The 15,816-nt window shown below is 49.5% G+C and overlaps 2 protein-coding genes across 21 annotated transcripts in view; one reads left to right on the forward strand and one right to left on the reverse strand.

Annotated features, from left to right (window-relative positions):
• Window positions 1-3,750, forward strand: part of DCAF6 (DDB1 and CUL4 associated factor 6) — a 72,193-nt gene extending 68,443 nt beyond the window's left edge. For 13 of the 18 annotated variants that reach the window (XM_074322036.1, XM_074322042.1, XM_074322038.1 and 10 more), the window contains 2 exons: window positions 1,130-1,235; window positions 3,284-3,750. In XM_074322036.1, the coding sequence (XP_074178137.1) occupies window positions 1,130-1,235; window positions 3,284-3,348 (171 nt within the window). In that variant the 3' untranslated portion in view covers window positions 3,349-3,750. The remainder of the gene's footprint in view (window positions 1-1,129; window positions 1,236-3,283) is intronic. The other 5 variants (XM_019747387.2, XM_019747384.2, XM_019747386.2 and 2 more) reach the window with 1 other exon arrangement.
• Window positions 3,751-10,753: 7,003 nt separating this feature from the next.
• GPR161 (G protein-coupled receptor 161) overlaps window positions 10,754-15,816 on the reverse strand; it is a 29,381-nt gene continuing 24,318 nt past the window's right edge. For all 3 annotated transcript variants that reach the window (XM_019747440.2, XM_019747439.2, XM_074322045.1), the window contains exons 5-6: window positions 12,063-12,182; window positions 10,754-11,117 (exon numbers count right to left, since the gene is read on the reverse strand). In XM_019747440.2, coding sequence (XP_019602999.1) covers window positions 10,852-11,117; window positions 12,063-12,182 — 386 coding nt within the window. In that variant the 3' untranslated portion in view covers window positions 10,754-10,851. The remainder of the gene's footprint in view (window positions 11,118-12,062; window positions 12,183-15,816) is intronic.

Consider the following 15,816-nt stretch of genomic DNA (forward strand, 5'->3'; position numbering starts at 1 on the left):
AACTGTGCAGTGTCAGATGGGTGATACACTTACTATCACTTTGTGAGGTACAGAAATGTCTAATTGCTATGTTGTTTTGTACACCTGAAACTAATAAAAGGATAGTTTTACTGGAGCTGTCTTCCATAGTCATAACCAGATAAGTAGCAGAACAAATGACTGGAGAATCTTATCTTTTATTATTATATTTCAGTAGTTCCTTACCTTCCTGTTAAATCAATAGTTTTCAAACTGAGTTCTGTGAAGTTTTCGGTTTCTTATGAAATTGGGATAGGAAAGCTGATCTCTGTGCCTTTCCTCCCCAACTTCAACCAGGGTTTTTACTTGTGGGTTTCTGTGGAAGATTTCTATGATAAGAAAGGCCTGTTGCATTAATCAGCTACTAATTGCTTCTGTGGGTAGGTGAGAGCAGTTCAGGCTGGTACTGCACCTTCTAGGAAAAACAGTGAGTAAATAAGGGTCCATTGCTAAGAGGGAAAAACGAGTACTTTAGGGCAAGGTTGTCACTCACCTGAGGCATTTATACAACACTTGGTGTGTCAGCGACAGTGCTGAGGTTACAAAGATAAACGCCGACCTCAGAGCTTGTGGACTAGTATAAGGCAGATATATAGACAGTGCTGAATAGTGTCATCAGTGTCAGGGAGGTACGTACAGTGTTTGGAAGCCCGTAGAAAGGAGCAGCTGTGCTTGTAAATGGAGTGGATGGGAGGGGGATGTCTTCACAGAGGAAACAGAATTCACAGGCAGACGAGGAGCAAAGAGCACTTGAGACAGAAGGATCAGCGTGTCGGAGTTGTTATAAGGGAAAGAACCATCAATATCCGGAAACTACGGGGCACTCGTAGTGAGAAAGTCACTCGGTCGGACAGAAAGGCTGCTTTGGGGCAGGACTGTACAGAGTCCTGGGGCGCCCCAATGAGCTGCGCAGGGTCCCGGGCGCCCCAGTGAGCTGCGCAGGGTCCCGGGCGCCCCATGAGAAGCTTCAGGGGGAGTGGGGAGAGACCGCATACACCTAGAGAATAAAGTACGTCCTCCTCGGCCTACTGTCTCTCAGCATTCTCCTCCTCTTCAGGGAAAGGTCGGTCACTCTGAGGTCTTTGACGGGGTTGTTTCACTTGCCTCCCAGGTTATAACTCGGAATGAACTCATGCTGGAGGAGACCAGAAACACCATCACGGTGCCAGCCTCTTTCATGCTGCGGATGCTGGCCTCCCTGAATCACATCCGAGCTGGTGAGAGCTGGCATGTGCTGCTACAGTTACCATTATGTCTGAAAAGCATGGGGTTACGTAAGCTCTGCTCTACAGGGGTTTAGATTCTTTCCTTACATCACACAAAAAAGGCAGCCTAACTCTTGATCTTAGCACAGTAACTTGTTTCCTCCTGAACCCAATTCTTTGCAAAGTGTCAAAATGAGAAGACAGAGTCATTTGAAAACTTGAATTCACTGTGCTTTCTTCTCCGAGTGGAGGACCCTACCACGAACCTTAGGGTTTGTCATCGTAATAATAAGCACCCTTTAATGGCAGATTTGCTCAAAATCAGTCATAGGCCAGGCAAAAATAAATGTAACATGCTAAGAAGGTTGAAAAAGATACCTGTTTTTGCCAAGATTTTTTTCTTCGAGATGATAAACTGTGAGGTTCAGTGTCACAGATACACAGAATGCATATATTATAACTAATACTCAGAAGGAATTCAATAATCTGTCTTCATAATAATAGAAAAGATCCAGTATCCATTATAAACAGGATATGTTTATCAAAGTGTTTATCACTGTTCACTGATTTCATAAATTTCTTCACATGTGGGGTTTCACCTATCAATTAACAATACCAATAACAACCGTTTATAGAGGACCTATCAGGTATCAGGCATGAGCCTGGTCACTTTACAGATTTATCCTCATTTAGCTCCAACCCGTTACAGAGCAGGAGTTTGGTAATGCCTCAGCTCCGGCCCCACCACTGACAAATGGAGAAGCCTGGGTTTGACTCATGCCGTCTCCTCACCCCCCGACCCAGAGACCTCCCTGGCAGGAGTACGCTCAGGTCACGGATACGAGGCTGAGCTGATCTAAACTGCTTTGCCAGCTCATTTACAGCCTTCTGCCCAGCTCTGTCCTCCACCCACGCTGGCCCTCCTCGAATCTGGGGATCCATCAAACTCTTTCTCACCTTAGGATCTTCATAACCCTGCTGTCCGCTCCACTGCTCATCCGTCTCCTAAGTCAGTGGGAGTTGGAAGCCTCTAGTGATGAATAAATCTCAGACCCGGTCTTCTCTTGCTGAGGACAGGGCCACTGAACTGTCTCCTGTGTCTAAGCGCACTGTTTTCCGTGTTACTGGGGAAACATTTCTCTGGCAGAAAGGGTCCCATCCTAGTGGTGGTGGCCACTTTATACTGTTGCCTGATGGAAGTAGAAACTTACAGTCGTTTACTCTGAATTGCCACTGAACACCTTGTCGTAGTAGGCCGTGAGGATGTAAAACAGGGGCTCACGGTCCAGGCTGAAAAGACCCGCAAACAGACCCTGACTACAGTTAGGGTCATTAAGCGGTTCCTACCGGGTGTTCTGGAATATGGAGGAAGGAGTTCAGCATTCTGCAGGTCAGATGTTTGAAAGGGCCCGGGGAAAGTTTCACACAGGGGATAATAGTCGTGTTGAGTAAGCAGAACTTTATAAGCTGAAGAATTGGGCGAAAGCGGCCCAAGCACAGAAACGTGGAGTGTGATCGTGAAAGCTGGAGAACAGCTGTGCCCACATGAGTTTTTAATCTAGATCAACTCTTAAGGGCAGATACTATGTCTGCTTTGGTCACCATCATACCCTCAGTTCTTAGCACAATGCCTGCAACATATATTGGATAATTTAAAAATTCTTCTTACGGATACACAGCTCCTTAGGAATGGCCCCAGCTTCTCATTCCCCCTGGTGACACCCAGTACGTTCCTTAGTCCTGAACTTCAAGGGACACAGCTGAAAACCACTGCAGTCGACTAGAACATATCAGTGTCTTTAGGGGTTTTATTTCCTTTTTATATGTTTGACATTACATGCATATTCAAAGTTAATAGTGCTGTGTTTCCTTTACTCTTTTGTAATTTCCCTCTAGAGGCAAAAAACAATCTGCACACAGTGGTGAATTGATTCTTTACGTGATGATGGGTTGAATTATATGTATTTTAATCAGTTTTAAATAAAAGGTATTGAAAGTGACTTGAACTGTCACACTGCAAGTATTTCTCTCTGTGAGTCTCGTCTCTGTGTTTTTTCCAGACCGGTTGGAGGGGGACAGATCGGAGGGCTCCGGTCAGGAGAACGAAAACGAGGATGAAGAATAGCAGCTCTGACTGGCAAGCGTTGCAGGCGTTTTGACATTTGTATAGGACAGTCATTCTATTTTTTTCTTTACAGAGCTTCCGTGCAATTTTAAGGTTCTGGGTTTTTGGAGTTTTCCCTCTTTTGGGGGATAACCTGACATTGGTTTGGGATGATTGTATGCATGAACTTGGGAGAGTGTGTAAAACAAAAGTAGCAGAATGTTTTAAACCCTTTTTGCCATGTCTGAGGAGTGCTAGAAAGTGCAAAGTGCAATATTTCCCCCGCCCTTCAGGCGTGGGAGCGTGAATCAATGCTGAACAGTAATTTCCACGATAGTGACAATATTGGTTCCAATAAATTTCTACACTCGCCATTTGCATGTTTGTTGCTTTCTAATTAAAGAAGTTGGTTGTTTTAAGGTCTCCTGAATCTGACTTTGTATTTAATGCCTTGTTCCCATGACCCACATTTTCCAGTCTTCTCTGTAACATAAGATCGTCTTGATTCTTTTCTAGATGTAATAACCGTTCCTGTTTTGACTTGTGTGTGATAGAATCACGTAGGAGAACTTGTTCCATTTCTCCTCCCCAAGTACTTTGTCTTCCCCTCCAGTCATTCCCTCTCATCCTCATTACCCAAGGACAGGGGTGAGGCTTCCAGCAAAACTCAGAGCATCCCGACAGCTCACAGATTATGTTGGCACGGGCTAGTTCTGAAAGCTCTGGCTTCTGCTCTCCTGTCTCCAACCCCGCAGGTCCACCTGAAAGCTGTGACCATCCTGTCCTGTAGTGTCTTCCTTAACTCTGCTGTCCACCTCCACTCAACACCAGGCCTGGGTCTGACAGGTTATGGCCTGATTGCTCCTGCAGACCTACCCCTTCAGTCGTCCTCCCTCCCCTCTCTGAAGCTGTCATTCTCTCCCTGGCTGGGCCCTGGAGACTCACAGGTGCAGCCAAGCAAAGCACCCTCCCCGCTGTGGAGACCAGATCACTCCTCCCAAGGTGGCTGCAAACCCAGACACCTGCTGCTGCCATGACAGGCCCGCCTTGGGGACGTGGGCTGGGCAGCTTCCGCGGGACTTCACATCGGCTCTCACCCTGGACAGGGCACACGTGTCTGCACATTAGAGAAGGTGGTAAGTGGTCCAGGGGAAAGGAATTAGAGCTTTAGCCAAAATGGGGAACTGTCCTGGCTAAAGATGATTTCCAGGGAGGGCCAGGCTCTTAGTTGCTGGTTCCCCATTAGTTACGTGACCTGCTCAAGCCACCTGACTCTCTGGGCTCCTGCTTCCTTGCCTCTAAAATGGTGACCATATTTGCACTACCTATGTCCCCGGGGCTGTCCTAGCATCACGTGACACCACGGAGGTCAAAGGGCTTTAAAGAGGAACTGAAAAAAACCACTCTGAGCACATAATAGGGCATTTCTTCTCTCACCGTAATAAAGCAGTGACAGGGATGCTGTATTACAGAGGTGTTGGGAAGCTGACAGGGCAGAGGCTACCGGAGGGCTCAGTGGGGTCCAGAAGGAATTCTGGCAGGAAAAGCAACAGAAGAAAATCAAAATGGTATGTGTTCCCTCTGGCACAGGATGGCAATAGTCGGGGAGGCTGTGGAGGGTGGAGAAGACACATGGTAAATCCCAACTTTCTCAATTTTGCAGGGAATCTAAAACTGTTATTAAAATTTTTGTTGTTGTTGTTTTAATGGTATTTGTTAAAGGAATGAGGTCCCCTACTTTAAGTGATTTTGCAGTTTTGGTGTGGAATGTCACAAAGGCGCAGGCCAGACAGTCAGGGGGGCAGAAAGAGAAACTGTTCGACTGCCGCTTAGATGACTCAGTGTATGTTGGGGTGGGGGGACCCCAGGAAGTTAAGACCACTGGACCCGAGCTCGCCAGTCCACTCAGAAAAAGGACCATGACTTCAGTGGTGGCAGGTGAGGGGTCAGTCTCACTGACCACATGGTCAGCCCCCTGCCCTACTTTGGTTATGGGGTGGACATGTGGAGGGCACTGCTGCTCATTAACCTCCCGGAAAGACTGGGTTCAGAGCATTTGGTCTGTATTTTCTGGTCATGCTGAGAATCACTGACAATATTCCACGAATCTGAGTCCTGGGGGCAGTTTGTGAACATGTGGAGGGAGTGCCCAGGGGAGTGTGGCACATCCATCCACCTGCAAGTCAGCCCTTCCTGCTTCGTTTCCTCTTCGTTTTAGCCGTGGGAAGGGAGGCTGGAAACGGATACGGCGGTGGGAAAGGGTTGGGGGAAGGAGGAAAGGGAGACCCTCCCAAAACGTCCACAAGTCCAAGTCCAAATTCACAATCTCCACAGCTGTACACATACCAAAAACAGATATTTAATCAGGTAAACAAAACTATCCTAAATACACTTTTACTTGTTTATAAATACGGATTTATAATAATCCTAAACATTTTTCTTATCTTTAAAAAAAAACCATCCAAAAACTTCAAGTGAAATATATTTCAGGATTAGCTTTTCTTTGTTTTGTTTTGAAGGTTGGTTTTTAACCACGTGTGCATGCAGGGGCCATCGCCAGAACACAGCACGGGAGGGACTGTCCATAGCAGGTCCAGGCAAGCAGGCTCCTCCCACTGCACAGGTATGGCCTGGGAGCGTCCGGGGACTGGCCTTTCCCCTGGGAGGGGCTGACTCGCCTGTGATCGGTGATACTTCAAAGTGGTGGGGTCCATAAGAAAAACAGAAGTGGCTTCTACTTCCCAAGCTATTGGTGCTTCCCGAGTGAAATGAACAGCTTTGCGTATTATGTTCTCCTGGAAAAAACACTGAGCAAAATTGTGCTCTTGCTGATCTTTGTAAGATTGGAGTTTGTGCTTTGAATTCTTTCCAGGGAGTACAGTCGCGTTCCTTGGGCCTGCAGCTTTGCAGGTGTGGCAAGCAGCTATTCCCATCTCCCAGGCGCCTCGGTTCACAGTAGTTCTTTCTACCCACCTACCTAATAAAGCCCAGCCAGCGTTCTCATCACGGACTTCTCACTGTCCCTCGTTACCCTCGAGCTGCAAAGCTGGCTCCTTCCTTCTCTGAAAGACCCGGACTTTGGCCGTGGCACTAGCTACACACTCTGAGACCTGGGACAATTCCCGTCACATCCTACGCCCTCCTTGGAGTCTCCCATCCCCAAGCCAGGACGCTCCGGCCCTGCCCCTGGTGGTCAGTATAGGGCTGTGCACAGCCATCTTCCTTTGCTTCAGGTGAACATGGTCATTTCCTTCCTCTCCCACAGGATTCACCTGGGGTTCTGCGTGCACTGCACGGAGCAGCGTGGCGCCCTGTCGCTGCCATGCTGCCCGTCCTCAGGCCTTGAGGGTCAGAGATTCTGTGAACCCAAGAGCCATGGCCACGCAGCCACTGGCTGCAGGACAAAAGCTGTCCGTGGACCAGGCCACGTCTCAGAGCGCGCGCGTCTGTGTGGGTTGGAAGCAAGGTGAAGGCTGAGCCTGTGCTGTGACAGGGTCTACACCAGGGGCCGCCACCTCTGAGAGCCCTTCTTCCTCCAGACCTCCAGCGCCCAGCGCTACTTAGCTTTTCCTCCTTTCCCTTCCTCACCACGTCCCTTTTCCCCCAACGTCTTTTTTGGGACCTTTTTGCTGCTCAGCAAACGGCAGTTCCTAAGGCAGCAGCTTTCAACACCTCTTGTCTAGGATAAGTTATCTTTTCAAGATTTTCACTGCCGGCCACGACCCTGTGAGACAAGAATAACACGTCCACCCACAGTTACAGACGGAGTGGCAGTGGCCCGGAATCCAAACCTCATTTTAGAGACGAGAACAGCGATGTAGACATTTGAACTGGCCCAAACACTTAGCTAAGAAGCAGTGGCGTGGGCCTGAACCCAGCACTGTGCAAGCCAAAGCCCGCGCTATCCGTATCTGTCACACTCGCAGGGACGTGGAATGAGAGCATTTGGAAGCGCCTCACTAAAGCCTCACACACTTCACGGCCAGGCACACAGCAGGCGCTCAATACATGCTAGCTCCGTAGCCATAGCCATGTAACCCTCGTTTCCTTTCACAGGCAGGGCTCAGGGCTGAACACGTGGGGGCAGGATATCCAGGGTCAGGGTCGTCCAGACACCTCCAGTATCTCGGGGCACATCCTGTCGGGATAGAAGACTATTCCCCCGCTAAATCCGAGCAGGCTGCTACACCTATGGCCCCACTACTTTGGTGGATTGCAAATACTTATTAGATGGCCGCTCAATCGTGTGCAGAAACCACTGCACAGCAGCTCCCGCGGGACAATCAGCACAGCACCAGGTGGCCTTACAGCTTCAGCCCCCACCCGCACTGATTCGCTGAAGACCAGTGAGCAGGGGCAGAACCTGCCACCTGACGGGGGTCGCATGTGGAAGCAAGCTAGCTGGGTGGTCCTGCCCCCAGGCAAGCAGGCCGTAGGTTCATCCGTAGGTTCATCCGTAGCCGTGCCAGCGGCATCACCACCACACTGCTGTCCCCTAGTGACCAGGGCACTGAGCTCGTCTTCCCTGGCCAGGGAGCGGCCCCCAAACCCGGGACCTGGGGCATAGCACAGGCGCCCAGTCAAGTGGCAATCTTGATGAAAGCAGAGGTGGACAAGGGCCCTAAACCTGATCCTGTCAGAACCCGAGACAGGACTGAGGTTTTTAAGTGAAAAAGCGTCCCACCTGCCAGTGTCCCCGGGGTCCCCTCAGTGGCCTTGCCTGCCACTGTACAGCAGTGTAAAGCTAGGGGCCTGCATTTCGTGGGGGCAGTTGGGGTTTTGACCTGCACTAAGGGCAAATGTCCTCCTCAAAAATGCCTCCGAATGTACAGGATTACCTCCTCTCCCTCTCCCCACCCGCCTCCTCCCTCTCCTTCAGGCTGAATCAGGGCAAACTTGAATTCCCGAATATGCAAAATACGGTTCTAGCTGGGAAACATCCTCCAAGGCTTGGCTCAAACTGTCACCTCCTTCACCGAGCTGCTGAAATTATCCTAGTTGGAAACGGCCCGCTCTGGAGCCACATTCTAATCACTACTCCGCTCGCTATTACCACCAGTACCCCCACGTATCTCCCTAAATTAGAGTGAAAATGTTTTCGTGTTCCTGCTCGCAGGGCCCAGCTTGGTGCTTTGCACAGGGGACATGCAGAGTCTGGTAGACAAATAAATGAATGGACCTCAGTAGAAAGAAGGAAAACAGCGAATTTGTGAAGTGCAGTATTTCTAGATAAGCTTAGATGCAATCCTAGTAAAACCCGGCTGGTCTGGGACCAGCGCGTGGGGACTTGGAGTCTCAGGCGTCTCCCTAGGGCCCAGCCCAGTGCAGGCCGGGGAAGCACTCTTTAACCCTGGGGCTGCAGGCCTGTTGGCTGCACTCAGGAGGCCTCACAGGCCAGCCATTCCAGGTTATGCCAACCCAGACGTACAGGCCTCTGCCTGTTCCTCACCTGTGCATACAGATGGACCAGGAATCTGGTCCCTTTAGAACAGGGGTGTCCAAACTTTTTTCAACGTTTTTCACCAAGGGCCGTATGCGGTAAAATACACAAACAGCCGGGCCACTCATTCGAGGTGAAGTACGTATTGCCTCACCTGGTTTATTTAACTAAATATATTTTTGGAATTTGCTGCGGGCCAATGAACAATGGATTGCAGACTGCAGTTGGCCCGCGGGCCGCAGTTTGGACACCCCTGCTTTAGAAACTAGACAAATGCTAGGAATATATACACATAGAAGACATAAATGCCCTCCGACTGAGGAATGCCACCGGGAGTGAGAGCCGAGTGACCCACACGTCTCACCAGCAGACCCACAGGTGAACCTGCCTCTGCTCCTCACTCCCATCCAAAATCTCACCAGCGCCTGGCCCCGCATGGTTGTCCGTGACTTTCACCACCATGGAGGTCTCCGGAAAGGTCTTTGTAACCTGCACACCAACCTGGGGACCAGACAACCATTGGCTTCTACCACACAGCTGCTTACCCAGGCGCTCGCTAGACCCCAAGGCACATGCCACAGAGCTAATTCAACCTGCAGCGTGGCTGCCTCACACACACAGCTGGATCTCCTTGACTTGACCCTCTGCTGACCACCTGGGATTCTGAAGGTGGGGAAAGCCCTGTGCTCAGCTCAGTCACCCAGGATGCAGGGTGGACAGGCGATTCAGCGGCTGCCACCCCCCTAGCCCTACTGCTGTTGCAACTCAAGGGAAGAGCGCGCCGTCTAACCCCAGGGACCCACTCCACCTCGGAGGAGGCGCCTCTCCCTCCACGAATGCATGTGTCGAGGGGGCGGATTGCATCAGGACGGTGCTCTAAATGCTAGTCAGGTGAGTGCCCACACCGGGGCCCACAGTCCTCTGCACGCCCCTTAGAAGCCACACTCCAAAGCTGGGCAAATGTGGGCCGCGGGAGGGGCCCTTTGTTTCCTATCTCTAATTTACAAGTTCAGAGAACATCAGAGTTGGAAACGATCTTAGAGACCAGTCAATACGACACCCCACTCCCTTATCCCATTTTCCAGGCGGCCTAAAGGTGATAATCCCAGGTGATAGGTGTAAGAGGGAGCGGGGCCAAGAGTGCACGTGGGTGGTGCCAGGCCCCACGTTGTTTCTCTTCTACCTGGTGCTGCCCAGGGGCGGGATGACAGCAGTGTTCCCTGTGGAACAGCTTCTGTGTCAACCAAACACCAGACTGAATCCATCCGACGAGGTTTTGCTGCGTGAAAGGGTCTCCTTCCAATGACACCGCTCTCTCTACCTGCCGACTGTTTGGCGCCACAGCCGGTCCTGGCTCGGTAAGTTCACGGTGTCCTAACCAAATGCACTGCATTTTAAATTCTGGAAACAAAACATCTGGTATCTGCTCCTTTCTCCTGTCTTTGATAGTGGTTTCTCCCCTCTTTTGAAATACCAGTTAGTCAGTAGGGAGGTGAGCGAGCCGGCTCCACCTCAGCGACAGCAGCAGGTGGCCTGTGAGCTGCCCCTGCGAGCACCAGAGGGGCTGCACCCAAGGCAAGGTCAGACCCAGTACCGAGACGTGCGAACTTGTGGGGGCTCTGCTCGTGGGTTCTCCTCTAGGGACACCACACGGCCTGCACTGACCACGCAGAAGGCCTAGGGTGACCTTGCTTTGCCGGGAAGACGTGCCTGCCTCCCGAGTGTGCTGGGAAGGGCTCACTTCCTGCCTCTGGGACGTGTGAGGCTGGACACCCAGGAGACAGGTTGTGCAGACGAAGAAATGACCCATCTGATGGCTCCTTCCCAGCCTGGTCTCTCGTCCCCTTGTGTGCCCACCTCCCAGAGAGTCATGGCCACACCTCCACCTGCTTTGCTTTGTGCTTCCGGTGCCTCTGCTCCCATCCCTGGGACCTCCAAGAAGCCCACATATGGTCTCACACAGACACGGACGTCACTGACCCTGGACACAGTTCTCAGTGTTTTATCCAGTGGCCGCACCCAGACACGGGTCCTGACACAATGGCCGCAGGCATCGCTGTCCGGGATGGGCCACCCTGAGGCCCTCATTTCTGTTCCGAAGCTAGGATGTTCCCTTCTTCAATGCTCTGCAGTTGAAGCCTCTGACTCGCGACAGTTCTGCTGCCTCGGCGGCCCCCAAAGCTGGCCCCAGGGACAGTCCGCGCTGCCATCAAGACCCCAGGCAAAGCTTCTTCCCCGAATAAGTTGATTTTGGCCTCAGCCTCTATGGCTTTGGCCAAGCTGGCGGCGTAACTGTCCAGGGACTTGTGCACTTCGGCTTTCACGTGGAGAACAGGGTTCCTGGCAGCTTCTGAGGGAGGAGGGTGAAAAGGTCAGGGGGGGCCAGGAGCAAGGACCCTCCCAGGACATGCCTGCTGCTGCCTCATGGCCCTGGGAGGGGAGGCTCACAGACGTGGGGGTGAGGGCTTTGAGGTCAGAGTCCTTCAGCAAAGGTCCTCGGTCCCCTACTCACTGCCTGGGAGTCTTAGAAGTGACTTCTTTTCGCCTCAGTAACGAGAAGGTCATGGTACAGGGTTACTGCGACAACGAAATCATTCTTTCTAAGATGCTTAGCCTAGGTCTGGCCCATAGAGTAGGCGTGATAAATATTTTCTATTGCTGATGTTCAAATGTTGACATCTTTGCAAGAGTTCTCTGGTCTTTCAGCTCCCTGGAGCACGTAATGTCTGTGGCTCTAAACTCCCACAGTCTCCTCTCCGTCCTGACTTGGAGATTCATGGACAACCTCAGGGTTGGAAGTGACATTAAAGGTTCAAGTGCCCCACCCAGGATTAGGACCTGAGAACTGAAATGAGCAGAAGAGAGGGAGGGCGGTGGGGCTTCCATTGCAGTGCCTTATTATTATTACTAAACTCACTGCCTACTCTTCCCCTGACGTTGTGGGGGGAACAATGGGCCCCCCACTCCTCATGTTTTCTGGAGGAGGCCACTTCCACTCCACTGTCCAGGAGGGTCAGAGTGGAGGGACACGTGGCCTCTCCCTGCCCTGCCATGCACTTGCAGGAGGACGGAGTGGTCTGTGTGCGTGTGTCGCACCGAGTTCCACGGCCGCTGCTGCCCAACTTACAGGCTGCCCGTACCAACAGCCAGAAAGCCTACGGGCTCCAGTGAGACTGGCAGGATTGGAGTACCACAGGGGTGGGCAAAGGTGGGGCAGGGCTGAGCCAGGAATGTTCCTAAGGTCCTGTCCTTCCCTGCTGATAGCGGTCCGGGAGCTACAGCCACAGGCACCCACCTTTGATTTGTTCCACTTCGTCCTCAAACGTCACGGAGCTCCTCCTCTTGGGTGGGCAAGCACAGTGCCCACCACTGTGGTCATCAGACGTGTAGTCTTCGAGCAGCATCACGTCCGTCCCTGAAAGCAAGGGCAGAGTGCGTACCGATAACCAGCAGTGCCAGCCGTTGATTCAGACCCACAGTCAAGTGCAGCTAGCTGTGTGCCCTGCAGCATTTGCCCAAGAAACACTGCTTGTCACCCCATTCCAGGAGTCTGCAGCCAGCCACTGGGCTGCTTCAGATACATAAAAATTATAGCAGGGCTACGCCGAGGCTTGGGTTCTGTGCCACGACAAGCACCTCCAAGTGTGAAGTCGCCAGACGTGACATGGCAAGGAGGGGAGAAGGGCTGAGTGGAGGAAAGGGCCCATTAGAAGGAGCCTTGTGTTCTGAGTGATTCTTCTGACACTCTGAATTTCTATCGCTGCAGGTAAAATACGTTGCGCTAAGCAAACTTTAAAAAAAATTTTTTTATTTTTCAATGACAGTTGACATCCAATATTATATTAGTTTCAGATGTACAGCACAGTGGTTAGACATTTATATAACTTACGAAGTGATCCCCCCGATAAGTCTAGTGCCCACCTGGCACCATACGTAGTTATTACAATATAATTGACTATATTCCCTATGCTGTACTTTACATCCTCATGACTATTTTGTAACTACCAATTTGTACTTCTTTAATCCCTTCACTTTTTTTGCCCAGCTCTCCACCCCATCTGGCAATCATCAGCTTGTTCTCTGTATCTGTATCTATAAGTTTGTTTCTGTTTTGTTTGTTCACTTATTTTCTTAGATTCCACATATAAATGAAATCAAATGGTATTTCTTTCCCTGTCTGACTTATTTCACTTATCATAATACCCTCTAGGTCCAATTCATGTTGTCACAAATAGTAAGATTTCATTCCTTTTATGGCCAAGTAGTAATCCATTGTATACATGTACCACAAGTTCACACTGCTTCCTTATCTTGGCTATTGTGAATAATGCTGCAATGTAGAAAACAGGGTGCATATAGCTTTTCAAATTAATATTATGGTTTTTTTCTCCAGATAAATACCCCAAAGTGGAATTGCTGGATCATCTGGCGGCTCTGTTTTTAATTTTTGAGGAACCTCCATACTGTTTTCCATAGTGGCTGCACCAATTTGCAACCCCACCAACAGTGCACAAGGGTTCCCTTCTCTCCACATCCTCACCAAAACTTGTTGTTTGCTGATTTATTGATGGCCATTCTGACAGGGGTGAGGTGATATCTCATGTGGTTTTAATTTGCATTTCTCTGATGATTAGTGACTTTGAGCATCTTTTCACATGTCTGTTGGCCATCTGTATGTCCTCTTTGGAGAAATGTCTATTCAGGTCCTTTGTCATTTTTTAATCTGATTGTTTGGTGTTTTGGTATTAAGTTGCATGAGTTCTTTATATATTTTGGATATTAACCCCTTAGCGGATGTATCATTTGCAAACATAGTCTCCCACTCAGTAGGTTGTCTTTTCATTTTGTTGATGGTTTCCTTTGCTGTGCAAAAACTTTTTAGTTTGATGTAGTTCCATTCGTTTATTTTTTACTTCCCTTGCCTGAGGAGATATATCAGAAAAAATATAACAAAGAGCAATGTCAAAGAGTTCACTGTCTAAGTTTTCTTCTAGGAGTTTTATGGTTTCAGGTCTTACATTTCACTCTCTAATCCATTTTGAGGTTATTTATTTTTTATTTTATTGGGGAATATTGGGGAACAGTGTGTTTCTCCACGGCCCATCAGCTCCAAGTCGTCCTTCAATCTAGTTGTGGAGGGCGCAGCTCAGCTCCAAGACCAGTCGCCGTTTTCAATCTTAGTTGCAGGGGGCGCAGCCCACCATCCCATGTGGGAACAGAACCGGCAACCTTGTTGTTAAGAGCTCGTGCGCTAATCAACTAAGCCGTCTGGCCGCCTTTGAATTTATTCCTGTATATGGTATAACCATCTTATGTCTTTTGATTGGAGCATTTAATCCATTTACATTTAAAGTAATTATTGACAGGTAATGTAGTTATGACCATTTTATTATTCATATTTTTAACCTTTTTTCCTCCTCTTCCTCCCTCTTCCCCTCCCCCCCACCTACTTCTTCACAAGGTCCCTTTAATGTTTCTTGTAATACTGGTTTGGCAGTGATGAACTCCCTTGGCTTTTTCTCGTCTGGGAAGCTCTTTATCTTTTCTTTGATTCTTGCTGGGTAGAGTAGTCTTGGTTGCAGATCTTTCCATCACTTTGAATATTTTATGACAGTCCCTACTGGCCTGCAAAGTTTTTGTTGAGAAATCAACTGACAGTCTTATGGGAGCTCCCTTGTCCGTAACTAACTACAAGCACTTTTCTCTTGCTGCTATTAAGAATCTCTTGTTGTCTTTAACCTTTGGCATTTTAATTATGATGTGTCTTGGTTGGGCCTCTTTGGGTTCATCTTGTTTGAAACTCTTTGTGCTTCGTGGACTTTTATGTCTGTCTTCTTCGTCAGGTAAGTTTTCAGTCGTAACTTCTTCAAATAGGTTTTCACTCCCTTGCTCTCTCTCTTCTCCTCTGGTACCCCTATGATGTGAATGTTGCACACTTAGTATTGTCCCAGAGGCCCCTTAAACTATCCTCCTTTTATAAAATTCTTTTTTCTTTTTGCTGTTCTCATTTTCAAGGTTGCCGGGTGTTTTTCGATACCTTGTCTTTAAAATCACTGATTTGATCCTCTGCTTCATGTAATCTGCTGTTGATTCCATCTAATGTATTCATTTCAGTTACTGTATTCTTTTCTGGCTCTTTTTTATGGTTTCTATCTCCTTGTGTAAGTTCTCGCTGAGTTCATCTATTCTTCCCCTAAGTTCACTGACCATCCTCATAACCAGGATATACCAACATGGCTTCTTTATATCCTTAGTTATAAGACTTCTGTTCAGCTCGAGTTCAGGTGGTTCTCAAATGATGGTTGTTCTGTAGTTTAGTTGTAATTTTGATGTGGTTGCAGGGGGAGGTGAGCAGAGTTTATCTAATCTGCCATCTTGACCAGAAGCCTCCATAGTCTTTTTTTTTTAGCAGCAGAATTATTGAGGTATAGTTCACATACCACACAACTCACACATTTACCGTGCATGGGGCGTCTGACCCCACACTAAGAGCTCCAGGGGGGCAGTTCACCACTGCAGCTCTAGAACCTAGTACTGTATCTGGCCAAAGCTGGGGCTTGGCACATAGAGACTTGTTGAATGACTGAACGTCACAGTATCTCTGGATCCCTGCTGGTTGTCTGAGGAGTTACAGAGAACTTCCTTCAAATCACATGAGGGACTCGGGGCTACAGGGAATGGTGTGACCATAGTTCAACCCATTGAGTTGCCAGGTGAGGGAACATTCTCTGGGAATATTCTGCCTCCAGGGAAAGTTCCATGACAGAAGGCCTGTCCTCCGAGTTCCATGACACGGGCTCAGGGGGGGACACACAGCCAAGGAAACGATGGCTTTTCTAAAGCTCCCAGCAGCGGCGATGGAGGAACACGTGCGAAATGCCTGCTGCCCAGCCTGCGGCTCGTGCCCCTGGATCCCTTCACGCGGCCCCGGGCTGGGTAACATATGGTGCTTCTCCAGCAACAGGAGCCTCGGACGACTGATGGAGGGACCCTGCCGGCCTCTGCCCTCTTGCCTCCCAACCAGGGCTTTGTGAGACCACAACATGTTT

This window comes from Rhinolophus sinicus, linkage group LG17, assembly GCF_036562045.2.
Source record: "Rhinolophus sinicus isolate RSC01 linkage group LG17, ASM3656204v1, whole genome shotgun sequence".
Lineage (NCBI taxonomy): Eukaryota > Metazoa > Chordata > Mammalia > Chiroptera > Rhinolophidae > Rhinolophus > Rhinolophus sinicus.